At 61.0% G+C, this 25,838-nt stretch overlaps 2 protein-coding genes across 2 annotated transcripts; both read right to left on the bottom strand.

Annotated features, from left to right (window-relative positions):
• Window positions 1–1,188: 1,188 nt before the first annotated feature.
• Window positions 1,189–8,839, bottom strand: CEL (carboxyl ester lipase). The gene is given in 12 exon segments (XM_032866162.1): window positions 1,189–1,337; window positions 1,339–1,657; window positions 1,998–2,195; window positions 3,124–3,327; window positions 3,489–3,675; window positions 4,833–4,950; window positions 5,068–5,175; window positions 5,338–5,468; window positions 6,092–6,289; window positions 6,450–6,572; window positions 6,664–6,814; window positions 8,709–8,839. Coding segments are annotated over 12 exon segments (1,866 nt in total). The 5' UTR covers window positions 8,775–8,839; the 3' UTR covers window positions 1,189–1,274.
• Window positions 8,840–11,184: 2,345 nt separating this feature from the next.
• Window positions 11,185–25,440, bottom strand: GTF3C5 (general transcription factor IIIC subunit 5). The gene is made up of 11 exons (XM_032866161.1): window positions 25,249–25,440; window positions 23,220–23,439; window positions 21,693–21,891; window positions 17,782–17,977; window positions 16,525–16,629; window positions 15,107–15,221; window positions 14,546–14,626; window positions 14,253–14,350; window positions 13,152–13,234; window positions 12,375–12,517; window positions 11,185–11,489 (listed from the first exon to the last, which is right to left on the bottom strand). Exons 1-11 carry the CDS (start codon window positions 25,408–25,410, stop codon window positions 11,332–11,334), a joined length of 1,560 nt encoding a protein of 519 aa, XP_032722052.1. The 5' UTR covers window positions 25,411–25,440; the 3' UTR covers window positions 11,185–11,331.
• Between the last annotated feature and the right edge of the window lie 398 nt (window positions 25,441–25,838).

Raw genomic sequence — 25,838 nt, 5'->3', positions numbered from 1 at the left:
GGCAGAAACACTTAGAGAAGTCGTGTGCAAACTACTGTGGCAGAGGAAGGACCCACTGTTGGATCCTTGTGCTTCTGTTGGCCAAGAGCAGGGACGGTCACCAGAAAAGGCCCACACTGCCACAAGGGCCCATCCCCTCAGTCTGTGACAAGGAATCCCCTCTTCACGCCCGAGAGCCCTCAACTAAGCCAGGAAGCCCAGCGTAGCCACGGCGGTCCCACGCCAGCCTGACTGTACCCTCCTTCTTGGGCACGGGTTTGCCCCCTGTGCAGCTCTGCTGCATGGTGGCCACAGGACTCAGTTCCCCAGACGTCAGTCTTCCATCTGTGGCTAGAGAGGGGAAGCGTGCTGGCTGCCTCACGGCGGCTGCTGTCTCCAGTCCCCCCCCCACCACCAGGCAGAGCCACTCAGGACTCCAGAATCTTCTCTCTTTTGAGCCTTCAGCACAGCCTCACAGAGTCAAAAGAATGGGTGAGGGGTGGGGAAGACACCCCCCAACATCGTTTCGAGCACTAGCTGTGGAGTTTCGTGATCTGAGGTGTATGACCCCCTCTTGGCGTCCCCGACCCCTCACTGTGGCCATGGTGACCTCAGGCTGCTTAAGTTCGCCGCCCAATGAAGGATGCCCAGACTCCCAGATGTGGGAATGACCCTGACCCTGATCTCTGCCTCCCACCCCCAACTCTGCCAGAGCCACCCAATGCCCAGCCCCCTTGCAACTTTTGCTTCTGACCTTCCAGTGTGAAGCTCTGTTCTCTCTTCAACTCGCATCCAGCTAGAAGCAGAGTCCGTTCCTCCTCCCAGGCCAGGTGCCCAGACCCCAGTCAGAACACGGAGGTCCCTGCCGAGCCCCAGAGGAGCTGGTGCTGCCAGGTTCCACCGGTCCAGGGGAGGCAACAGACCCCAGAGCCCAGGTCCTCTCTCACCTGTGGCCACTGCCCACCGTGCCCCCTGGGAAGCAGCAGCCCAGGGTGGGGGGGACCCACACCTGCAGCCCATCCTGCTCTCACACTTCACGTCTTCAAACCTGTCTCCCCTCGCTAGAGGGAGGGTCGTTCTCCAGACTTCCTGGAGCTTGAAGACTGACGGACCCCGGGGGAAGGCGGTCAGCCCAGTGGCTGGGCCTGAGCCCGAGAGCCCAGCTTCTTCCAGCTAGGGCCCTGGGAGCAAAGGAAGATGCCAGACAGACAGATGAAGCTTTTATTCGGGAGGAGCTCTGGAGGGGAGGTGGGCCCTCCGGTGTCTCACCCTATGGCTTCTTAGGGCCGAGGACATTAGAAGCCGATGACTACAGGCATCTGAGCTCCCTCAGAGTCCCCCGAGGGGGGGAGCGGCGGCGGCCTCAGAGTCCCCCGAGGGGGGAGCGGCGGCGGCCTCAGAGTCCCCAGACGGGGGAGCGGGGGCGGCCTCAGAGTCCCCCGAGGGGGGAGCGGGGGCGGCCTCAGAGTCCCCTGAGGGGGGCGCAGGGATGGTCCCATTTCCGCTCACTGTGGGCAGGGCCTCGTAGGTCAAGGTCCAGTAGCGGAGGTAGCTGGTCCTCAGGTGCTGCTTCATGGAATTGCCATCCATCTTCTTGGTGATCTCCAGGTAGTTGCCATTTTCTATGCTGTAGGGATCCCAGTGCGTGGGCACAGCCGAATGTCCTATATTGGGGTCCCTGCAGGCAGGAAAAAGGCTGGGTGGGGCTGGGGACTCACAGGAGACTGGAGACCTGTGTCCCTAGCCCACCTGGGCCCTGGCTTGCCTGGACAGCCCTCCCCGCTCTGCACTGCCCTTACCATCGGGGCCCCTCACAGTATGGCACCTTGGCCCTGGCTGGGCACATGGAGCCCCAGGAGGTGCTGATCCCAGGGCCCCGGGCAGTACCCTGGCCTCACAGACAGACAGAGGTACCGAGGCTGGAGGAGCTTACGTGTAAGTGAGGGAACAGAGACTAGAACCCAGGCCCGCAGGGCCATGTGGCAGGGGCTCTGGGCTCAGCCTCCCTGCTGCCTTACCCAGTTCTGGCAAAGTTGGTCCAGTAGGCGATCATGGTCTTGGAGACCGTCCTGTCTTGGTTCCGGTAGCCTAGGGGGATGGCGAAGGGCTTCCCAAAGACATACTGGAGGTCATCTGCATGGTCAGCCCCCACCCATTTGGGGTAGGTGGGCATCCGAGAGGGGTGGGAGAACACGTAGGTGTAGGTTTTGGCACTCCTGAGGAGGGAAGGGGAGAGCACCCACGCTGGCCAAGGTGCTCACCTGGGGCCACCCAGCACAGGGGTGGGCTCCGGAGGGAGCCATGGGGGGAGCAGGGAAGGGTCTGGGGAATTCCCACAAGCCTCATGAAGAAGCTGGGATGCTGACACCTGGGAAAGGGAAAGCCGTGGGCCAAAGCCACGGATTCGGGGCACCTACGATTTCAGTTGTGTTGATAATTCACCTCCACAAAACCCACTAAGGCAGCTTTCTCCTGTAATTCAGTATCAAGAAAGATCTTTTTTGCCCTGCAAGTGAATTTATATCTTAATTTAATTGAACAAGCTATATACCCTCAGATGTTTCCCTTTTTGCCTTGACTGACAGGAAGCTCAGAGCTACATTTACTGCTTAGCTGCTGCGAAGCTTTCTCTAGATGCCGGGTATATTGTCTTCTTACTTTTAAACATTCTTAACTTTTGTTTAAGTTCATTGGCTATTATCATATAGAGATTTTTAATGTGGTCCCAGACCTAAGTTACTTTGGAAGTTATTTTGAAAGTAGGTCAAGCTGAAACCCACAACAGAGACCATCATCACCCAGACCATCTTTCCTTCCATGCAGCATGAGGGGAAGGTCGACCAGCTCAAGAACTTTTCAGTGGGAAGGACTGTGGAGTGAGAGAGGGCACAGGGTGCCGGGCTGGCCAGAGGATCGCAGGGGGGTTTTGCAAAGTCCCCTGAGGCTGGGAGGTAGGGAGGGGCCCTCTCAGGTCTCATCAGGCCTGGACAAAGCAGGTGGCACAGGCCCAGGTGGGGACCCAAGCCCGGCTTTCCCAGGCCTTGCAGACACCCATGAGCCAGCCTCCCAAGAGGCCTGAGGGCTCAGGTGCTCCATCCCAGGTGGGTGGGCCTCCCCAGGGGGCCTCCCTGCCCAGGTCCTCACTTGGCATTGGCTCTGTGCTGGGCCATGGCAATCTCGGTGGGCACCAGGAAGAGGATGTCAGTCTCCAAGTCCACCACGGTCTTCTTCTTGGTCTCTTGGGATGTGTCGAGGGCCCAGGGCTCAGTGTAGATGTCAAAGGTGGCATTGGCACCCCTAAGCCCCTTGGTGATGGTGAACCCGCTGACCAGCTTGTAGAAGTCCTCTCTGCAGGGACCACACCAGCACTGGACCCTCTACCCAGTGCCAGTGGGAGGGTATCTGCACCCCTACCCAGCAGAGGGCCACAGACTGCCCCCCAAACCCGGGTCTGACCTCTGTCAGCCACCCTTGGGCACTGCCCCCCAGGCCCCGCACCCACTGCTTACTCCGTGACCTCCTGGCTGTTCTTGTTGATGGCGGGCACGTCGATGCTGGCAAAGATGTGGCCGTCCATGTTGTTGGTGCCCGCTATATAGTCAATGTCGGCCGTGTTGGCATACAGGTTGACAGGGTCATCGGGGATGAAGTCTCCGTCGACGACAGGGAGGAAGCCCAGATAGTGCAGCATGGGATCTGGGTGGGAGAGAGGCGGGCTCTGACACGTCCTGTACCCAGACTCGACTCCGGCCCGACCTCCTGCCTCCTCTGACTCAGACCTGGCTTCTCCGGCCTCAGCACTGCCAACATTAAGGGCGGGATAATCCGAGGTCCAGCGCCCTGCAGGATGTCCAGCCGCATCCCTCAACCCGCGGGATGCCTGTGGCACCCCTTCTGCAGTCGTGACAATCAAAACTATCTCCCAATGTGGTCATGCGTGCTGGAGCAGAACCGCCCAGGCAGAACACCACCAGTCTGGAGCCCAAGGCTGTCCTCCCTCCAGCCCCTGGGAAGAAGATGGGGAAGGAATTGAGAGGACCGATGATGAAAGAGGCTCACCCCCTCTCGGGGCTGGGTTCCAGCGTGTTCGCCAGAAACTGTGAGGTCCTCATTGTCCTGCAGACCCCGTGAGCTGGCCCCAAAAGGACTGCAGAGCTGGCTCAGGGCACATGGAGGCAGCGGCCTTCGGGAGGCCCAGGCCGGCTGCTTTTCCTCCCAGTGCACGCCAGAGGGAACGACTGGTTGGCAGGTGGGGCCACATGGTTGCTTTGCGTCCGCTTTGCTCAGAACACTATGGTTTAATTGGCATCAGGTCAAGACACAAATGATGGGGTCTCTTACTTAGCATCGGAAGGGTGAGCAAGGGCTAATCCCAGCCCACTGGGCTGTCCGGGTCCCTGGCGTTCGGGCCCAGAGGAGCAGAGCTGGGAGGACCAGAGGCTCCTGTGGGTGCTTGGTGGGTGCGTACTGACTGCATGAGTGGCAGGAAGAACAAATGACCGTCTAGGACAAAGGCTCTTGGTTTTGGGTCCATGAGTCTCCCTAAAATTGTGTCCAAATGACCACGGATGTGTGCCTTGTCGGGGGGTGGAGCCCACATGGTCATCTGCATCTCAAAGGGGTCATGACCCACTGGGGTACAGAGAAAGAATGTCTCCGCTCCTTACAGCCGGGCGACTGAGCCTGCGAGGGTGCTGGGGGAAGCACACTGCCGCGGGAGGCCAGCCATCCAGGGCCGGGCCAGCCATACAGGGCCAGGCCAGCCTCACAGCCGGCAGCCCCTCTCTTCTCCAGGAGCATGGCTGTCGCCTGACCCCGAGCCCCCCGGGCCCCGCCCAGCAGCCTCCACTCACACTCTGTGCCGGCCAGGGGCATCTTGTAGGCCAGTGTCAGGGCGCGGGGGTCGGTAACCTTCAGACACCTGGCCATCCTGGCGGTATCGTCCAAGGGGCAGCCCACCTTCTCAGCGATCTGGAGTCGGGGGTAGGCAGGTGGGTGAGGCCAGTGCTCTGGGCAGAGGGTGCTGCAATCCAGGACAGAGTGGAAAGGAGGGAGGCCCCTCCCCTGCCCGCCACAGCTCCACCTTACCCTTTTGGCCCAGAAGAGGGGGTTCCTTTGGATGGCCCACGGGCATAGGGCCACACCACTCTGGCTGATGGTTCGGCGGATGAGGCCCTTGTTGTAGGGAGAGAGGGTCTGCAGCACACACAGGTCCCGTCACCAAGGCCTCACGCCACCTGCCCATCCCGGGCTTAGCCAAGGACACCTCACACATCAGTTCCAGGCCCTCTCCTCTCTGCCCCCAGTGGCTCCCTCCCACACCCTCGGGGGCAGGTCCCACCTCTGGGGCCCCCAGACCTGTAGAGAAACACTGGCACCTCCAGCTGATTCCCCAAAGATAGTGATGTTGTCGGGGTCACCCCCGAAGGCTGCGATGTTCCTCTTCACCCAAGCAATGGCCATGTGCTGATCCCGAAGGCCAAAGTTACCTGGGGGCAGCGTGGGAGAGGGGCCTCCGTCAGGGACCTGTGGCCCGGTCTTGGGGTGCCACAGCCTGGCCCACACGGGGTGCACAGTGCACGTGTGCGGGCTGAGAATGTCCTCGACTGCGCACAGACCCTGGCTGAGCTCCCAGATGTTGAATGGTGGGTCTCCTGGAGGCTGGCCGGGTGGGCTGCTGGGGCAGGTGTGGGGCTCAGGCGGGGGATGGGGCAGGGGGAGCAAGAGGACCGGTCTGCTCTTCTCTCTCCCTCCCTCCCACAGCCACCCTTGTCTGTCTGGCTGTCCTGCAGCTCCTGTGTTGCCCCGGCAAAGTCTTATCTTCTGTCTCTTTCCCTGGGCTCCCTGCACCTGCTCTCCAGGCCTCTGGGTCCCACTCTGTCCGTCTGTCTGGCAGCCTCTGTTCTTTTGCTCCAGCAGCCAAGGGGCTCCTGCCTCTCACAGCGCCTCTCCAACTCCCTGGCTCTGCAAATGGGATTCTGGGCCTTTCTAGGAGGACTGGTGGGAGCTGCCCGAGCACGATGGGAGCTGAGGCGCACCCCCGCCCGGCTCAGAGCTCACGGGGTGGGGCGCACTTGATCCCCCGCCCCAGTGCCCAGGACAGCTGGCGGACCTGGCAGGTTGGCGTCGCCAGTGCTGAGGAAGCCCAGGGGCCCGACACGGTAGTTGAAGGTGACCACAATGACGTTGCCCCGCGTGGCGATCTCCTCCCCGTCATATAGGTAGTTGCTGAGAAAGTTGGCCCCATGGCCGGACCCCACGAGGAAGCCACCTCCGTAGATCCAGATCATGACGGGCAGGTTCCGAGAGACTAAGGCAGAGCAGAGCAGGCCCGGTCACCCCAGATGCCGCCCCCTGCCCCCAGCTCCCTCTGCACCGTGTCGATCGCAGGGAAGTTTGGCTCTGGAGCCCCCCAGACACGAGGGCAGGGCTCGGGGGCCACCTGTGGGGTGTGAGGAGGGCGAACTCACCTTCCTTCTTGCCCTGGGGGACCCAGATGTTGAGGTAGAGGCAGTCCTCTGCCCCGTAGGTGTTGGCCTGGGTGATGGTGACCTGCAGGCACCGCTTCTTGAAGTCCTTGGCCTTCAGGGTTCCTGCGGGCGGCCCGTGGGGCAGGTGTGAGGATGGCAGCCGCCCCACGGCCCTCCCAGGCGTGCGGCCTCACTGCCCCCTGCCCTCTCCCACCTTGCCAGCCGGGGTGCCGCTGGGGGTTCTCCAGGGCCTTTGGGGGTGCAGCGAAGGGGATGCCCTTGAAGATGTCCACATAGTCGCCAAAGAGGCCAAGCTTCTTGTTGACGCCTTCCACGAAACCTCCTTCCGTGTACACTGCGCCCAGCTGGGGGTAGAGGCCGAGGCTCAGGCAGGACCGGGGGGTGTCCCGAATGGGGGTGGGCGGCAACCTGAACAGGCCCCAGGGCGCCCAGAGGCTCCCCAGAGACCGCTTCCAGCAGGGGCCAACGTGCCCGAGCCCTGCCACTTGCCTCATTGCTAGAGGCACAGCTTTCTGCCTTGGTCCTGGACCCTGAGGGTGTCCCACTCCCTGAATCTTGGGGGAAGTTGGGTCAACCAGTGTGTTCCCACTCCGGGGAGCCTTCCGAGTAGGCCAGGGGAGGTGGGGTAGAGGTCTGGATCTCGGAGATGGCCATCTAGCTGTGACCACGAGGCTGTTACCCCATCTGTAAGATGGGCAGCAGCAATATCTCCCTCATGGCCCGTGTGCTTCCCTTGTGTCCCCTGCCCCCCACCCTGTCCAGCTGGTCTCGAGTCCGTGGCCTGGTGCCAACTCCTCACAGCCCTTGTGCTCAGCGCTGAGAAAGCCCCTCACCTCCCCCCAGGCCATCAGAATCCCTGCTGTGCATCCAGCCCTGGCTCCAAGCTGGCCCCACGTGGCCAATGCTGCCCATCTTCAGGAGGGTCTTGGGGGCTGGTGCTCATCTACCCTTTGTCACAGAAAGGAACTGAGGCCTGCCTGCTTGAAGTCACCCTGTGGGAGAGCCAGGCTCTCATCCCCTGCTAGGGCTGCCTCCCCATCTGTCTGGTCCCTTGGCGGGGGTCTGCTCCCTGGCTCTCACCTGTGCTACGTTCAAGAGAGCCAAGGGCAGGGCAGCCCCCCACCCCTCGGCCCCACTGGAGTCTCAGCACCCTGTAAGGTCGGGGCTAACAGGGGAGGGGCGGGGAGGCTGGAATTGGAGAGGAGGCCGGAGCAACTCTCACCAGGTGCCTCAAGGGGGCAAGGCACATGTCTGTTCCCCCAGCCGCACCCTCTCTCCCTGCTGGGCGGCACAGCCTGGTTTCAGGCCCCCAGGCATCTTTTCTGACAGGCTTCCCGGCTGCTGGGATGGGGCAGCAGGCCAGGTCGGTGCCTGGGGACTGGGAAGTCACCTCTCAGAACTGAGACTGGCCTGAGGGCCCCTGGGTGAGGGGCAAGGAGGGGAGGGGGACACTGGCTGCTGGAACAGCGGGAAGCAATCCTGGCCCTTTCTGCCCTCAGAGAAGGCCCCCCCACCCGCCGAAGACCGTGACCTCTTGGGGCCGGCACCTAAACCTCCGGGTCCAAGGGGCAGGCCCTAGGGCAGCTGGAGGAGGGTGGACACCACATGGCCATGTGTCTGTGGGGTTTTGAGCCTGAGGCCCTCTCCCTGCCCTGTTCTGCAGACCGCGGCCGATGCGCACCCGCCCGGGGCGGCCTCCTGACTCTCAGCGAGTAGGTGGGGACCACCCTCTTGGGACCTGGAGGTTAGGTTGGGAACCACTCTGGGGTTCCAGGTTTCTGTTCAGCCATTGGTGGCTGTGTGAGCTTGGGTGACGGCTAGTCTGCTCAGGCCCCTTCTATGAAAAGGGACATCGACCTCTCTGGAAAGAGCCAGGGGGCTGTTGGGTACCCAGATTCAGGAAATAAAGACTGAGGACTCCCAGTTGCCTTTGAATGTCACGTAAATTGATTTTGGTTTTAGTGTAAATATACCCCAAATACTGCACAGAACATACCCACACCAAAAACTCCGTGGTTTGTGTGAAATCCAGATTTAATTTGGCAATGCTGTACCCTGTAATGGAAACATACACAGAACACGTAGTGCCCAGGAAATGCCACTTTGACTACTGGGGTTCCTCTTGCAGGTTGGCCCTTCCTGCCCATGACCCTGCCTGTCCTCCCTCCGTGGTGCCGTCCCGTCCCCAGGTCTCACTTAGTGAGAGGCCAGTGGCCCCTCTGCCGGGCCCTCGCTTACCTTTGCTGCGCTCACGGCTGCCCAGCAGCAGGTGAATCCCAAGACGACCAGCCCCAGGTGACCCATGGTGTGCGCCAGCCTGTGTGCAGCCCTCCCGCTGGCCCACAGGGTATTTATGGGGTTGGGGCCGGCCAGGACTCTGAGTTGGCAGCTGCCCACAGAGGGCCCCTCTTCCCTCCTCCTACCTCAGCCCCTCCCTGCAGCCTGGCCACACTCCAGGCAGTGAACCTGCGGCCAGGCGATAGCCAGTTTCCAGCTACCTCGGGCTAGGCCAAGGTCACGCAGCCCGCCATGCACGCGTGCACACACTAGTATGCACAAACACGGCGTGGGAACAGGTGGTCTTTCCCAGGGCTGGCTGCCCCCGTGACCCTGGTGCCACCTGTGCGGCTTACTGCCCACCTGGGAGCCGAGGCAGATGGCAAGGGCACAAGGTCACCAGGCCGCCGGCTGCCTGGGTGAACAGCGCCGTGAGCTGGCTCGGATTCACAGGCACTTGGTTCTGCCCTTGGAGAAAGGGGCGTGTTTGGTCCCTGAGGCCTGCCTGCCACCCGTCCCCAGCTCAACAGCGGGAGCTTGGAGGGAACTGGGCATGTGACTTCTAGGACACAGATGGCTGGGTGTCGCTCGTCAGCCAGTGTGGTTGCCCCTCGTTATCAAGGGCCGCTGGGTGTGCAGTCTGAGCCGGGTGTGGGGACCCCCAGCAGCACAGGGGATCGGGGTGCTGGGATGGACGACGAGAGGCTCAGGTGGAAAAGGCAAAGGGGGAAGTGGGGCTCCAGCCCAACCTTGAGGGTTTCCTTAAAGAAAAGGAAAAACCAGGCTTTCTGGCCACAAAAATGGGCCACAGCAAGACCCTGGGGCAAAGCCAAGCAGAGACGGAGACCAACCAACAGAGAGCAGAAGGGACAGAGATGGCGGGGGGCGGGGGGAGAGTGGGAGGGAGAAAACGGAGCACAGAAGTAGGGGCGACAGCAAAAGCAACCAGTTCCCTGTGGCTGTGCAGAACTCTGGTCACCAGGGGTTACTTATGAGAAAAGGCAGGCCAAGGACAAGGCCTGTGATGGGGCCTTTGAGTTCGGCTGCCCCCGGGGTCATAGCTCACCGAGGATGCCCAGGACCTACTGCACGACCCACCTCCAGGGAAGGGGGCGCATTCACGAGCCAGGGGACGAGGAGCCCCATCAGGCTGACAGCCCTGCTGCTTGGGCCCGGGCAGGCCCTCTGCCACGGCCCCCTGGCTATTGTGTCTACTGCCGCCAAACCTGTCCTCCAGATCCGAATGGTTTGGGACAGAGCGGGCGAGAGACTGGAGAAAGGTGGTGAGGGCGGGGAGAGGTGGGCGACTGCGGGTGGGAGGTGTTAGGAAGGCTAGAAGGGGCTGTGCAGGCTGGGCTGGGGCTCGTGTGCCTATGGCTGCGTGGTGTGCGGACAAGCGGGTAAAGAGCCTGAGGCCCCCGCCCCGCACGAGGACGGGGATTTGTTAACTCACACCTTCTGTCCAGCTTTTCCAATTCTGAGAACCTGCTCTACAGGTATTCTGAATATGGGGGAGGGGACCCCTCCTGGTCCCCAGCAGCAGGAAGTGGGGCCACGGGGCGCTCTGCAAGGCAGGTGGCCAGGACCAGCCACTTCAGGCCAACTGTGAGCCATGGGGGCTCCTGATCTGTCCTCTGAGAGGGCTCCCCTGGAGCCTGGGCAGCAGACGGGCTTGTCTGAGGCATTGGACTTTACAATGTGACTTAGGGACCTGTTACAATAGGTAGCCCAGTCTGCTGGCTGAGGAAGGGGGTGATCGGGCTCATCACTGGCCCAGGCTGCTCTGCAGGACCGTGGCACAACCGCCCCCTGGCATGGGTGGGAGTGCTCCCCGGGGAGAGCCAGCTCCACCCCGCAAGAACCCTGCACTACCTCTGGTTTCACACCAGGGAGCGGAGACGCAACAGGGTCTGTGTCCCCAGGACTACTCAAGAACACATCTGGAGCAGTAAGGGCTGAGCTCGCGGCTCTAGGACCATCTGGGGCCTGGAATCTGGGGCGCTCCCAGCTGCTCCCCACCAACCTGCAAAAGGAAACCGTCCTGTGGCTCCAACCCCCACAGCGAGACACCGCTTTCTCCTTGGAACGTGTATTTGTAAGAACAACTCCAGCTGGGTCCCAGATGAATGGGATCCAAACCCAAGGACAGCCCTGGCCCATCCATGACCACGGAGCAGCTTCCTTGTTGGTGACCAGCCATCAACCCCGAGGCAAGGCTGTCCCCCTCCCCTGGCCACATCACCCCCTCCAGCTTCTGCTGTTCTCGGCCAGAGAGAGGTGTTGGGCACCAGCTCAGCCTGCTGGACGCTGGGCTGGCTCATGCCTGTGTAAAGCCAGGTCACACCCTCTGGGGATGTCCCCAAGCACCTGGGGCCAAAGTGCAGCCCTGTGCAGCTGGTGTCACAGGTATACGGGTAGGACCAGGGTCAACTGTACCCAGCGCCAAGACCCCAGCTTTCCTCTGGCGGGGGGGCTCGCAGGGCCGCTCCAGTTACCGTGGGCAGCACTGGGGAGCCAGGGCTTGTCCCGGCTCCGTTGCCAGTCTTGTGTGATCACGACACCCAGCCTTGGGAGCAGGGCTGTGTCACACGTAGTCCAGAATCTCTGTCTCCATCTCGTTGTCACTGCCATCGGATGGCTTGAAGTCCTCCTCCTCCTCCTCCTCATCCTCCTCGTCATCCCCAGACTCGTACGTCAGGGGCTCTTTCCCCCTGTCAGCCTTGGCCGGGCTGGAGAAGAGAGCTGGGGCCAGAAGACAAGGCCATGTGTGTCTCAGCACAGGCTTCCTGGGTGGCCCCCAGACCAGCTACTGCTGGCCTCAGCCCGAGAGAGGTGCCAGACAGCCGCAGGTCCAGACCAGCCATCAGGCTGCTGGAGGCCTGTTTACAATGACGGGTGTCTGGGCTCAGGCCCTGGAGCAGCTGCCTGGGGAAGTACAGAGGGCCAGGGGCCTGGCACTCCACAGTGTAACAAGCACTTCAGGGGACCACGGAAGCCAACAGCTTTGAAAACCACTTCCCCAGAGGCTGGGTGGCTTCACGGGTCCAAGGGACCCCGAGAGTGTGCAGGAGTGCTGTGAGTTTTTTTCCCGGGGAAAGGGTCGAGAGCCTCAAGCAGAGACTCTCAGACAGGGCCGCGTCCCAAACAAGGCTGGGAGTCCCTACACCCATCAGCTCCAGGGAGTCCGGCGGGGTCTGGAATCTGGGGCTGCTCTCGCTCACACGCCCCCGCCTCATCAGACCCACAGACCAGCAAGTGTTCCCTACTCCCCACATCCCACCACCAGCAGCCAGGGCTGCCTGCTGCCTGGTCCCCCACACCTGCTGTCCCTGCTCTCCTGGTGCAAGGAGACAGGCAGGACGCACCCCCAGATGGCTGGAGAGATGGGGGGTGTCAGGGCACAAAGCGGTGGTTTCAGCCCGGCTCTAGCCCTGCCCTCCGGGCCTGTCTCCTGCCTTGACCCCCCTGGGCTGAGCAGCCTGACTCCCTTCCAGGGAGAGGCGGGCAGCCTGGGGGATGTGGCTTCCAGTGGGATGATTCCACTGGGGTGTAATTTACTGGGAAGCGGGGCCTGTAGGGATGCTTGCCCTGACCCAGCGTGGGGCCCCCTGCACCCCGAGCGCTCACCAGGCCTCTTAGAGCGGATGGTCTGCCGGATCATGAGGGACATCGTGTCCCTCAAGTCATCGCTAGTCTTGGGAAGGCACCAGCCATCGCGCTCTGTGCAGCAGGTCTCGGCCCCGTCGTTGCGGTGAATAATCCTCTGTAGCCTGGGGACCGAGACTCGGTGTTTGGGGGAGCTCCGCCGACGGGGGCCCCAGGGTGCGGCAGAGGCGGGCCAGCGCTGGGAACGCCCACACGCAGATGGCCGCGCAGAGGGCTGAGCATGGAGCTGAGCAGCACCCACGTGGGGAGCACCCATGGAGGCCGGCCGCCCCCGGCTGAGGTCCCAACCAATGTGGGCCCCGCCCCCAAGCTGCACACTTCGGGAGGAACATGTGTACTTTCCTGTGGAACCCCAGGCTCTCACCTGATTCTGCTGCGTCTAACGTGCTCCTGCCTCTTCCCATCCCAGTGCCCCCCGCCACCCCTTCTAAACATGACTGAGAACAACTGGCTGGGAGGTCGCTTGGGCCCCGGGGACGGCTGGGTGGGGGGGACACAGGAACTTGGAACCGTGTCCCGAGCCTTCACGTGCGTGATGGAGGAGGGGGACCCCAGCTCTCTGCCCAGGGGCGCAGGCCAGGCGGATCCCAGAAACTGCTCCTGTGGGCCACGAGGCTGACGGAGGCACCCCAGCACCTGCTGCCGCGGCAGGGCTTCCCACGGAGCCTGACGCCCAGCGGAAGAGGGGCAGGGAAGGCCTTGGTCCCAAGAGCCACCATCCCCACCCTCAGTACATACTCGTCCACGTTCAAGTCACACAACTGGTAGAACATCTGTCGATAAGGCGGCAAGGCCCCCTCCCGGAAGATGTAGACCGAGTCCTGGGGAGAGGACAGGAGGATGGGACAGTGAGTCAGAGCTCAGAGCTCTCCCTGGCCGGTCTGCGCCTGGCAGGCCTGACTCCCCACTCCCAACCCCCCGGATTCAGGCCGTGGGGACAGGCCAGGGACTAGGAGCTGGCATCCAGAGGCTCTGACGCCCTCGGCCCTGGGGCCATGAGCCACCTGCGTGGCCGGCCATGTGCTAGGGTGCAGACTGTCATGCCAGCTTCGTGAGCCTTCTACAGTCTGCCCTCGTTCCTCATCACCTCCTACCAACTGGGCCCCACATGGTGCCCGCTGAGAAGCAGGGTTTACTGAGTGTCCATTTTCTAGAAATAGGGGTGGTGGCCTGAATGACACAGCCTGAGGAGCAGGACGGCCATTGAGGCCAAGACATGGCGGCCTCATGAGAAGAGGACACGGATGGCGCCTGTCTCCTTGCCTGCCCCTCCCGTGTCGGCTGCACTTGCCTCCTCGCAAACAACCCTCCCAGCATGAGGCAGCTGAGCCGGGTTAGGGACAGAGCCCAAGGGGGTGGGAAGCCCACAGACTCCAGCCATCGAGAGTGCTGAGGACCCCATGAGGCTGTGAGGGGTCCCAGGCTCTTGGCTGCCAGTACCCGACTCCACCCACAGTGAGGGGCCGGGCGGTCTGCCGAGGCTCTGCACACATGAGCACACACCACGCGGCCCATCCGGGCAGGGGCCACAGGCTCACAAAAGGCAGCCACGCACAGTTGCTGGTGTCACCCATCCCTCTCTGAGACACGCCCAGATGGTCCTGAGTGGCCACGGGGCTGGGTGGTTCGCACCAAGCCCTTGGCATGCTTCCCAAGGCTGTCCTGGAAGGTACCAGTGGGCAGAGCTGCCTGTCCAACCCCCTCCTGGTGGCCCCGACTAGGGACTCTGGGAGCAGGAGTGTGCCCGGCCTGCACGAGGGAGGTGCCTCCTCTCCACAGTCCGCTGCGCCCTTGAGCAGGTGGGCTGCTGCTCTCCTCTGGGGCTCGGGGGGCACCCACCTTGAGCTTGTACTTGTTGGAGGTTGCTTTCCGTGTGCCAGGCGTCCCCGATGGACCCAGGCCCTGCTTCAGGTCATGCATGGTGACAAGCTGGCTGGCTGTGAGGGGATAGCAGCAGTACTTGGGAATAAAGGGGACGTTTCTCCCCGCCCCTCCCTGGCATGCTGGTCAGCAGCGCCCTGGGGCAGCCCCTTGGGACCCCCTCCCCCACCGGCCCAGAGGCCCATCTTCCTCAGTGTCTCTCAGTATGAGGGCAAACCAGCCCCGGGCCACCAGCGAGCAGAGGCACTCACACATCTTTTTGACGGTGATGGGAAGGCTGTAGTTGTAGGTGCTGCGCTTGGCCTTGACGGGCATGTCACTTGGGGCGTAACCTGCAGATCAGGAAAGGCGTGATGGGAGCAAGTGGGCGCAGAGGCCCTTCCGGCAACCAGAACTGGCTTTGTGCCATCGGCGCACCAGGGGTTCACTAGGGCCGGCTCCTGAGAAAGGAACGCCAGGCCCCCACGCACCAGGTACCAGCAGCCACCACTCCAGTGCCAGCCACACAGGACCGCGAGCAGTGGCTCACCGCAGGCAGGGGTCTGGACGCTTACTGGGCGCCCAGCCCCCACTGTGGGAGCCAGCAGTGAGAATAACCGAGTGGATGAAACGCGGGGTCAGTAGCTCGAGGGCCAATGGTAGAGCCAGGACTCAAGCTGGGACCCTCACTTCTACGCTATTCTACAAAGATTTCACCAAGAAGCAAAGGTCTTTTTTATCTTTCCCACGTCGATCATCCCCACAAAAGAGAATACTAGCAGAAAAAAGATAGTGAGAGAGAGACAGCAAGGCAAGGTTTTAGTTATTTTTACCATATTTCATTCCACAACGGATTCGGAAATCAAGGACTTGATAAATCTTGGCATCTGGGTTTTTTCGGGGATCATACCCGTATCGAATCCACAGGCTTCTCCAGGGGCCTGTTATCTGGAGACAGAAGGTGGAAGGGTAAGAGGAGCGAGGCCCGTCCCTGGCTGGCTCAGGGATACAGGCCCCGGGGTGGGGCAGCTGAATGCCTGAGAGCTGGGGACAGCTCTGGAGCCCCCAGCCGGCCTCTGCCGTGTGCGGCTCTGTCACTTTGGGCTGGTCACTTGGCCTTTCTGAGCCTTGGTCTTCCTGTTGGAGGTGTCAGGAGCCCCCTTTCCCATCGCTTCTCTTAGGATTACATGAGAAGATGCCCCGGGAGCCTTTCCCATGCCACCTGGCACACAGGAAGTGCCCAGGGAGTGTTTCCGCCATGCCAACAGGCATACACCTGAGGTCCCTATGTCTAGAAAGCTGATGCTAAAAGACAGCAGCTCTCTGAAGTCTGGAGGCAAGAGCCTCCTGTCTGCCCCACCTGTCATCATGTCATGGTCACATCTCAGCCTTGCCTCCCCAGGGCTCCATGCGGAGACCCTTGGTAAGGGAGAGTGCTTTCCTCCAGTGCCTCTGGGAATCTCGGTAACAACACCTCACCCCCAGGGCCTCCTGGACTGAGCCAAAGGCAGATCTGCCCCTCCCACCCCCACTCCCACTGAGCCCAGGCAGAATGAGCCAAGGCTGGTGGCCCTGTGGTTAGGGTACCTGGGCTCTGCAACTAGGCTGGGGGTCCCAAGTGGCTCTGTCACGTGCTGGCTAGAGGACCTCGGCACAAGTCACCTCTCCGAGCCCTGGCTCTGCCTCAGAGGCAAGAAGGGAATCCCACTGCCACCCCCCCAGGGATGAAAAGGGATAGAATATATACCTCTAAAGGGAATATAATATATAACGATCCGGTCCTTAGAATGTTCTCAATACAAGATCACTTAAAAATGTATAATCCCTGGGGCGCCTGAGTGGCTCAGTGGGTTAAAGCCTCTGATTTCAGCTCAGGTCATGATCCCAGCGTCCTGGGATCAAGCCCCGCATCGGGCTCTCTGCTCAGCAGGGAGCCTGCTTCACTCTCTCTCTCTGCCTACCTCTCTGCCTACTGTGATCTCTGTCAAATAAATAAATAAAATCTTTAAAAAAAAAAGTATAATCCCTTTACTTAAAAGTTATAACTACTCTTTAATCCTAAAATCGTCCAGTATGGCTAGTGTTACTGGGAGGCCATGGAGGGACTCCCTGGGGCTATAACAAGCCACCCGGGATGGCGGGGGGGGGGGGGGGGGGTTGCTGGGATAGGGCCACCTGTTCTTGCTGAAGCTCCTAGAGGTCCTATCAGCGATCAGGGTGACTCTGGCGGGAAGCAAGGGGAGGCGCTCACCATGTAATAGGCCATGAAGGGCAGCAGGACCTTGAGCTTGTCGGGGTGGACGCTGATACTGGCCTTGACGGCATTTCGTGACCAGATGGGACGGATTTCAAACAGCTGGGGGTCAAGGCAGAGACTGAAATGAGCACCAGGAGCCTCCTGCCCACCTGGCTCAGGCTCTCCAGAGTGGTCTGGTCCCCAGCAGAGCCTTTGGGAGGCAAGCTGGTGGAGAGCAGGGGCTGACCGGGCAAGGAGCAGCCTCCAGGAGCCCCTGCACTCACTCACGGGTCCCTGGCTTTGCAAGCGGGGACCGCACACACAGCCTGGGTCAGGTGTGGCTGCAGGGCCTGGGCATCCTGGAACAACCACGAAGGACATGGTCTCTGTCCTCATGCAGCTCACAGGATAGTCGGGGAGGCAGATGACCGAAGGAGCCAGAGCAGGGCCAAGACAGGGACATGCCAGAGTTCTGGGACCCCGAACCCCAACCTGGAGGGTGGAGCCTCAGTTGGGACATCATGAAGGCTGAAGGGGACGGCCTGGCCCACGGGAGGACTGCAGAAGCCCGTGTGGCTGGGGGATGGGGGGCCGGGGTGCCTGGCTGGGGACTGGGCTGTGCCTGGAGGACTAGCAGGGCCCTCGGAGAGTGGCCCCCCACGGCTCCCCACGAGGGACCAGTAAGGCTGGAAACCAGTCAGGAGTTCACACAGTCTCTCTAAGAAATAAACCTCCAAGGGAACAGCCCGCTTCAGCAAGGGCAGAGGGGGGCCTCTGTCAGCAGCAACGTGGCCTCCGTGAGAACCTGCTGTTCACGCCTGGGTGGGCCTGAGCAACAGAGGCCCCAGCAGCTCCTCCCGGGGCCTGCCAGCCCGGGGGGCAGGGGGAGGCAGGCGGAAGGCCACTCTGCCCCCTCCAGCACTAACGTGGGTGAAGCCACGGGGGCACCCAGCAGGTGCTCCATCTGGTTTCCTGCCACCAGGGATGGGTAAACGAAAGCTTCCTGAACCCCAGAGCTGCACTGGGAAGTCACGAGCAGGCAGGGCACCGACTGCTTACACCCCTTAAGGACCTCTCCAGAATTCTGAGAAGTATCTGAAGTATTTTCAACCTTGGGAATGTAGGGCTTATGTTGGCATGGCTCGGAGATGTGACATCTGGAGACGAAATGTTCCCATGTGCCGATGACTCGGTTATACACAGTCAGCACAGCCACAGGCAACACGGGGGGAAGAGTCCGGGGGGTAAACGGAGGCGGTCCGCGGGGCTCACCCTCCGCAGCTCCTCCTCCACCTTGCGGTCCGTGGGGTTGGTGGAGATCCTCCTCCACGTCTGGACGGCAGCCTCCAGCGGCTGCGTGGGTACCTCGTCCTCCTCAAAGTTGACAAAGATGGCGTTGTGGGGGCGCCGGGCCCTGCTCAGGCCGATGAGGTTCTCGCCTGAGACGGGGGGGTTGTTGTAGCCTTCCCTGGGGCGGAGAGAGCTGGGGTGGGCTGGGGCACCTCCAAGGGGACCCCAGGCACAGGCCTGCTGGACCAGGCAGGGAGCCCACGTGCAGGTGCCACTCCCCGGAGTCTGGGCTACGGGCTGGGGGAGTACCTGGCACCTGTGCCGACGGCCGGGCGGGAATGGGGCAGCGACCGTGCCCACAGAGGCCTTGGGCCCGCAGCTTGGAAACCGGGTGGGGGTGCGGGGCGGGTAGCCAAAAGCTGTGAGGCTGCTGGTCTCACAGCCGCATTGAGACCCGTGCGCACCAGACAGAACCATGTGGCTCGAGCAGGGAGGGCTGGCGAGGCGCAGCCACAGAGGGCGCACTGGGTCAGTTGTCCAGCAACACGGACGACACTGACTGACTCCCCTGGTTCACTCACTTAACCCTCAAGACAACCTTCCGAGGAAGGAACCCATTTCCTACGAAGTAACCGACAGTAGCTAGAAACCTCCCTAGGGTCAGAGCTCGTAAAGACAAGAGCTGGGACTCCGGGCCCCGTGAACCCCATCCCGCACCCTCTGATGGTTGGCATCTAAACCACAGCTGGGTGAAGGGAGGCTGAAGGTCATTACTGAACAGCACCGTCCTACAGCACAGGGGTCAGGAGGGAGGGTTCTAGAGGCCGCTGTGCTCAGGCTGCTCTGTTGGCGCCAGGCCAGGATGCCCAGGTGGTCAGCTCATTAAGGCGGATGTCAGGGGGCCTGGGTCACTCAGTCAGGTGGGCATCTGCCTTTGGCTCAGGTCATGATCTCGTGGATCAAGCCCTACATCAGGCTCTCCTCTCAGGGGGGAGTCTGTTTCTCCCTCTGACCCTCCTCCAGCTCGTGCTCTCTCTCTCAAGTAAGTCAATAAAAAATCTTAAAAAAAAAAAAAAAGTTTGGTTGTCAGAAACGTCAAGCCTGTACTGAAGCAGGAGGACAGTCTCAAGAAGCCCCACGGCGTCAACGATTCCCACACGGCCAATTTCATTTCATCCATACCCCACTTCAAACCCACAAAATTATTGTGAAAAATACTTTTTCACTTTTTAAAAAAGGGTTCTTTAGAAGATGTATTTATTTCAGTGGGGGAAGCCAGCGAGAGAGGGTGAGATAGTCTTAAGCAGACTCCGTGCTAGTGAGGAGCCGGACATGGGGCTCGATCTCACAACCGGAGGTCATGACCTGAGCTGAAACCGAGCGTCAGGTGCTTACCCAACTGAGTCACCCAGCTGCCCCTGAAATACATTTTAAAGCATGTCCTGGACTCCCACGTTCTCATTCAGGTGATTATCACCTTTTATTTATTTTATTCTATTTTTTTGAGTGGGGAGGGGCAGAGGGCGTGGGAGAGAGAGAATCTTAAGCTGGCTCCACACCCATCTTGAACCCAGAGTGGGACTTGATCTCATGACCTTGAGATCATGACTGGAGCCAAAATCAAGAGTCGGCTGCCCAACCGACTGAGCCACCCAAGTGCACCCAGGTGATTACTACCTTTTAAATTTGTTTCCATTCTACCTTAATTTTCTACACAAGTAAAAACCATCTGCATATTTATAAGGAACACACTGAAAAATAAAATTACAAAGAGAGCAAGTCTGTGCCTTTTCTGTAAAGTGACTCTGTTAAAAACCACCCCAAAAATGTGTAATATGACCCTGACTTCAAAGACATCCCCCAAGACCCTGAACACCCCTAAGAGAAAAGGCCCCAGCGGCTCACTCCCGCTGGTGGGCTGCCTGCTGGGACCCGGTCACCACAGGGAAAGGGCTCCTTGGGCCGCCTCACTGGGTCCCCCACTGACTTTCTCCAGGAGGGACCCTGTGGGCCAGCCTCCCAGACTCTCCTCTGCCCAGGGTCCTGCAGGAAGCTCAACTTCCCTGGACCCAAGGAGGGGCCAGCAAGACTGCAGCCTGGCCCCCTCACCAGCCCTGGTGTACCCCAGAAGGCCAGCAGAGCAGAAAAATCAATAGTGGCCCTGGGAAAAAAGGCAGGTTCTTTCCATTTGCTGGAACATCAATAAACCACATGGGGAGGAAAAAAGGGCCTGTGGTCCAAGGGCAGCTGGCCTTCCTCCCTTGTGCCTTCCCCAGAGGACTTGGAGCAGCTGCCTACACGTCCCACAGGACAGACAGGTGACTCAGCGGCTCGAGCCCATGCCAGGGCCCAGCAGCGCAGAGGGGTCTAATTTCCCTTGTGTATTTTGTGTCTATTGCAGGCTCTGAAGGGAAATGCTTGTGGGGGAAGTAATCAAAGCATTTCAGAAATATGCAAATCGTCTCTCCCATGCCTAAAACTCCTGTGTCAAGTACCACACAAACAGAAAAACCTGTCACCCCTCGTGGAGGGCTTCGGCTGGGAGAGGTGTGGCCTGACCCTTTCTGCTTACACCGTTGTTATTTTCTGCCCCTGGAACCACCACTTGCTCCTGTGGTCAGAAAGGGCCAGGGATTCAAGAGACCTGAGCCTTGCGAATGGAAGCTGCTGGGAGGCCTGCTTCTGACTGGGGAAACTGAGGGACGACTGGCACCGGGAGGCGCGGGGGACGCCAGTACTCTCGCTTGTCCTGGCAACAGCGCGGCAGGTTCACATGACAACACAAGTCCCTCCATGTGGGAGGCACCCAGACTGATTTCTCGAGGACATGCTGGGAAGCTGGGGCCTGGCAGGGGCAGCAAGTGCGGGACGGGGGCCAATCGCAGAAGCTGGGGCCGCAGCTGGAGTGCTCGCTCTGCTCTGGGCTGTGCTTGGAACTCTCCGTGTTTTTTTAAGGGAAGAGAACAATGCACTTTCTCCTTAGGATCAAATCTAAGGCCCTCACCATAGTCTCTGTGACCTTCACCCCACCACTCTCCCAGACTCCCTCTGCAACCACTCCTTCACAGGCACCAGTCTCCTGGTCTGGAATGTTCTCCCCAGATCTTCACCGGCCCGGATATGTCATCACTTAGGTCTGTTTCAGATGTCAGCCCCTCTGAGGGCCCTGAGCCCTCACCCACTCACTGCCCTTATGCCCTTTTATGTCCTCTAAGATGCGCATCTGGCCACAGGCCCATCGCTCACTCCTGGCTCACTCGTGCTCCATCCAGCTCCCCACCCAGCCCAGCAGGGACCTCATCTGTCCTCTGCTGACCCAGGGCTCCAAGCAGTGCCCCAGGCCATGACCCTGAGTCCGCACTGTTGATGAAAACATTTAGTAAGGGAAGAGAACATCCTCATCCTCTCACCCCTCTACAGGTAACTGCTCTGGGCTCCATCTTCCAAAACTTTCTAGGTTTCTACCGTCATGCCACAATTTATTTTTGCAGCACAGGATGTGCTCCTACACCTGCCTTTTTCACAGAGCAAGGCACCCTGGCCAAATGCCACATCGGCCCACGAGCCTGCTCTCCCACACGCTGCACGGGGTTCCCTGGCCCGGAAGGGCTGAACGTTCACTGGCCGCATCCCTACTCATGGACGATCACTTGTTTACTCTACCAAACTCTGCCGGCCACTCACTGTTCCAAGTATTTCAAGGTACTGCTTTGGGGCACGAGTCTTCCAAGTCTTAAGGTGACATCCTGATTCCTTCTCCATGGCGTGGGAGCTCTGAGCAAGGTCTCTACATCACTGGTTCGGCTGCCTCTGGGACCCAGGTCCCCTGACCACAGGGCCCTTGCTCTGAAACGTGATGTTGCAGCGGCTGGGGGTAGAGTGGAGGGGCTTACCGGTGCTGCGTCTCTGGCCGATAGAAATAGTCCACTGGGGTGTCCAGCCGAGAGAAGATGGGTGGGGGGATGTAGAGCGGCAGCTCTTGGTGGAAGAAACTCTCCTTCTCGGGTTTGAGCATGAGCACCTTGTCGTACATGGACATTTGCCTGCCGCCCGCGTCCGTGTGCACCGCCAAGTACTGGAAGTCGGACATTCCTGGAAAGAGAGGCAGCCAGATGGCGGGCACCCCACTACACCCTCCCAGGAACTGGCGGCTGCGGCACGTCGACACCCACATGTTCTCCAAGGTGCCGAGGGAGCCTTGGAGGTGGGAGCCAGAACAGCACCATCTGAAACACTTCTGCGCACGTGACTCTGTGCACCTGGGAGTCTCCCGACAGGGCCGGGGTCGGGGAAGGTGTGGTGCGTGAGGGTCTGATCTAGGTCAGCACTTCCTGAAATGCAGAGTGCACACGACGCACCTGGGGCCCAGCTGAAGACTCTGGGACTCTGTTCCTCAGACAAGCCCCCAGGCCAGCCGGCGCTGCTGGCCAGGATGCAGACTGAGTGGCGGGGTGCCAGCTTGAACAGACGGATGGAAAACGCATCATGGGAAGACCTCGCCCCAGGAAGGATGGCCATCGTTGGGGAGCACCACATGCCCCAGGAAGGATGGCCCTTGTTGGGGAGCACCACATGCCACCAGCACGACTGACGTTCAAAATGCCCAGTGTGGGATCCCAGGTCCTGGTTCCATCCCTTTCCACTTTCCAGCCCCTCTTCCGCATCCGAGCTCTCCGCAGACCGTCTGAGAGCTGCAGCTGACGCTGCGCATCCACTAAGGCTTCCTAGTGATCTGCCAAGTGCCTCCTGCGTGTGTGAACTGGCCCTTTCACGGCATCCCCCAGACCCCGACCCTTCACGAGGGCCTTAGGAACCCAGGCTCCCACACTGTACGGAGAAGAGCCGGAGGCTGAGGGCAGCTGAGCGCCTGCCCAAACAAACTGGCTCCTTCTTACTCGCCCACCCCGCCCTGCCCCTTACCGCCTCCTCACTGGGGCTCCCTGTGGGTAGCAAACTGACTGAGGACCCCACGGGAAACATCCAGGTGGCCAAGAGTTCAAAGGAACATGAGGTCCCAGGGGGCTGAGATGATCTGGGAAGGCTTCAGAGAAAAGGCAAGACCAGTACACAGTCAAGGCTTAGAGATGGTTCTAAAACACTGACGGTCAAAAATTGGAGACCTGCTAACCAGTTTTATTCGGCCCCACATAATGGCCTTAAAAATTTTGGGATTACCTAGAACACGAGCCTTTCTGAAGAACGCAGATGAGCAGCAGTGAGCCCACAATCCGCTGAGGGCTGTGCATGGAGGGGGAAACGTGCGCCTCTCGGATGGGGCCTGGACTGTCCAGCTCTGTTCATCCCCCGCCCCTCATTCCGGGGCACAGACTGGCCCCCTTCCCAGTGTGAGGACCCACAGAGCACCTACAGGAATGTGGACACAGGTCCTAAAATAACCCAACGCAGGAAGCTGCAGTTACCTTGAAACTTGTAAATGGTGGAGATGATGCCAAGTATCTCGATGTCGAACGTGGCCCCGGGATGGGGCTCAAGCCCCGGCAGCTCCCTCTGCCGCCTGGTCTTCCTCCTGACCCGGAGCAGCAGGCTGCTGGTACTGAAGCGGTTGGCGCACACAGGGTGGCAGTAAGGGTCCTTGGGCCGGAAGTACAGCTCCAGCCTCTTGGTGGGGTCCGCGTAGATCTGTGGCGAGGCGGAGGCAGAGCGAGGCAGTGAGCAGCTGAGCGACGGGCAGAGAGCTGCCCCTCGCTCAACGAGAGCCCGATGGTGACCCAGACGACAAGGGGAAGGCCAGGGGACGCAGGGTTCATTCCCAGCTCTGAATTCTCAAAAGACCCATTCTTCGAACCCAAGTATCTTCCTTTTTATCTGGTAGAGAAAATGAGGTTAGTCTCCCCTCCTTCTAAGAGGCTGGAAGCTGCAGACGGGGACAGCCAGCTAAGTAGAGCCCCCCCACCGCAAGGGCCTGTTCAGTGCAGGGAATCAAGTCTACCACGGAGGAACCGAGGCTGGCAGGGCGGGGTGGCTTGTCTTGACCTTCCTCCCCCAGGTACTACCTGCCCCACACGGTCTTCCTATCAGTCTCACCAGCAAACGTTTCCAGGTCCAAAGGAAAGGAAATCAACTAGTAGGAAGCACTTTGGCTCTGCCTAGCTGTCATCTGTCCTTTCCGAGACTTGTTCCTTCTCCTTAAAACGGAGATACGAACAGCACCTACTCACAGGACTGCAACGACGACTAAATGAATCGCTGAACCACGGAACAGGCGACACGCTTAGTCTGGTGTCCAGCTCATGGTGAACACTCTACGCGGGTCGCCCACCCACGAGAGCTTGCCCGGCACACGGCAGGAGGGACACAGTAAGGGTCAGCTGTGTGGCCACGAAAGCCCCAGCAATGCTCACTGACCCAAGAGTATCTGCCTCCCACCTTGCTGGTCCCCAGCACTGACAGCAGCCTGGTCCCTAGGAGGTGCTCAGGAACCACGGAGGGGGAAAGCAGGTTAGGAGCCCCGACCTTCAGGAATCCCCTCTCACAAGACAGGATCAGTGAGACTGTGAGGCTGGGGACAGCCCCCGCTGCGGGCGGGCAGAGAAGCCGCACCCGCGGCACGGAAGGGGCGAATCAGCGGCGGGTCTCTTCCAAAAGGCTCACGCTGCAGTTGGCTACAGACACCCCTGGGGCTCGTGAGAGCGGGGGCCCTGGGGTGCCACGGTGAAGTAAGCCGGGACGAAAGAACAACACGCGGCTAACCGGGCCCCTGTGGCGTTCGGTGCTGCACGCGGGCTTCCCCCATTCACGAAGCCGGAGGAAGCGCAGCCAGAGTATAGACTTCGGGCGGAGACACGCGTGAGCTCAAGCCCCCACCGCGCCCGCCGCAGTGTCTGACCCGACTCTTCCTCCCCGAGTCTTCACCGGGAAAAGGGGCTACGGGACCTAACCCGCTGGGCTGCCCGAGGATCCCGTCACGCACCGGACGACTTCGGGAAGAAGGCACGACGGCGGGAGCGACCGCAGGCTCCGCCCTCCTGCAGGTCACAGCCCCGGAGCCGAGCGGCCAAGACAGACAACACGTGTGAAAACGTAATTCCACGTTGGAATTAGCCGGTCGGGGCTGCGCAGGCCACGGTCCCCGCGGTCCTGGGACGGGGCGCCGCTGGGGCTCCCTGCCTCAATGCCCCGCGCCTGGGCCTTCGCGGTGAATGAAGCAGCGGCAGCCCAGCGTGTCCCCGCACCCCGGGAGGAGGGGACGGAAAGGACCCCCCGCCCTCCCGCGTCTCCACCGCAGCCCGTTCCCGCGGCTCCCCAGGAAAAGCGGTCCTGCCCGGCGCGCGGGACGCCAGTCCCCGCCCACCCGCTGCCCCGGCGCCCGCCCCGACTTCCGCTGCCAAGGAGCCCACCCTGCCCCGGATGCTCCCGCCCCGCCGGCCGAGGTCCCAGACTGGGTCGCACCCGCGGTCCCGGCCACTCCCCCCCAGTCCCACTTCTCACCCGGGAAACGCCCTCCTCGCCGCCCAGCGTCCGCAGCATCTTGGACACGTCGCGCACCACGCCTGGGTACTCCACGCACACCATACGCCGCTCGCGCCGCAGCTCCACGGGGACCGCGATCCCCGGCCCCGCGTCGGCCGCCCCCGTCGCCGTCGCCGCCATCCCTGCCCGTCTGGCCCCGCCCGCCGCGGTCCGCCCCTACGCGCGCTCTGAGGGGCCTCGCCGCAATGGTTCCGCGAAAGAATCGTTCCGGGTCCCCTCGCCGCTCCAGTCTCTCTACATCCCAGGGCTCCGGCAGACTCGAGGCCTCTGAAAGCAAAGGCCAAGTCCAGACCCCCAGGCTTCGGGGTGAAGGATCGCCTGGTCCTCAATTTGGGGTTTAAAAAAAAGAGGGCACCCCCCCGAGGGGCGGGGCAAGGGCTTGTCGCCGCTAGCAACCCGCGAAGGACAGGGAGGACTGAGAGACACCGCGCAACTCTCGATTTCAGCCAATGAGAACCCGAGGGCCGATGAAGCGACTCGAGGAAGCCTGCTTCCGCCCCTTCTCGCCCGCTCATCGATTTCAGCCAATGAGGAAGCACAACCGGGCC

This window comes from Lontra canadensis, unplaced genomic scaffold (genome assembly GCF_010015895.1).
Source record: "Lontra canadensis isolate GAN:19392208 unplaced genomic scaffold, GSC_riverotter_1.0 scaffold30, whole genome shotgun sequence".
Lineage (NCBI taxonomy): Eukaryota > Metazoa > Chordata > Mammalia > Carnivora > Mustelidae > Lontra > Lontra canadensis.
This window is presented reverse-complemented; position numbering and strand designations above follow the sequence as displayed.

Coding starts and splice junctions, on each gene's coding strand:
- GTF3C5 (XM_032866161.1), bottom strand. CDS start 25,410: ATGGCGGCGACGGCGACGGGGGCGGCCGACGCGGGGCCGGGGATCGCG. Junction 15,222..16,524: donor CCTTCATGGCCTATTACATG/GTGAGCGCCTCC, acceptor TTCTGTCTCCAG/ATAACAGGCCCCTGGAGAAG. Junction 13,235..14,252: donor CCAACAAGTACAAGCTCAAG/GTGGGTGCCCCC, acceptor TCCTCTCCCCAG/GACTCGGTCTACATCTTCCG.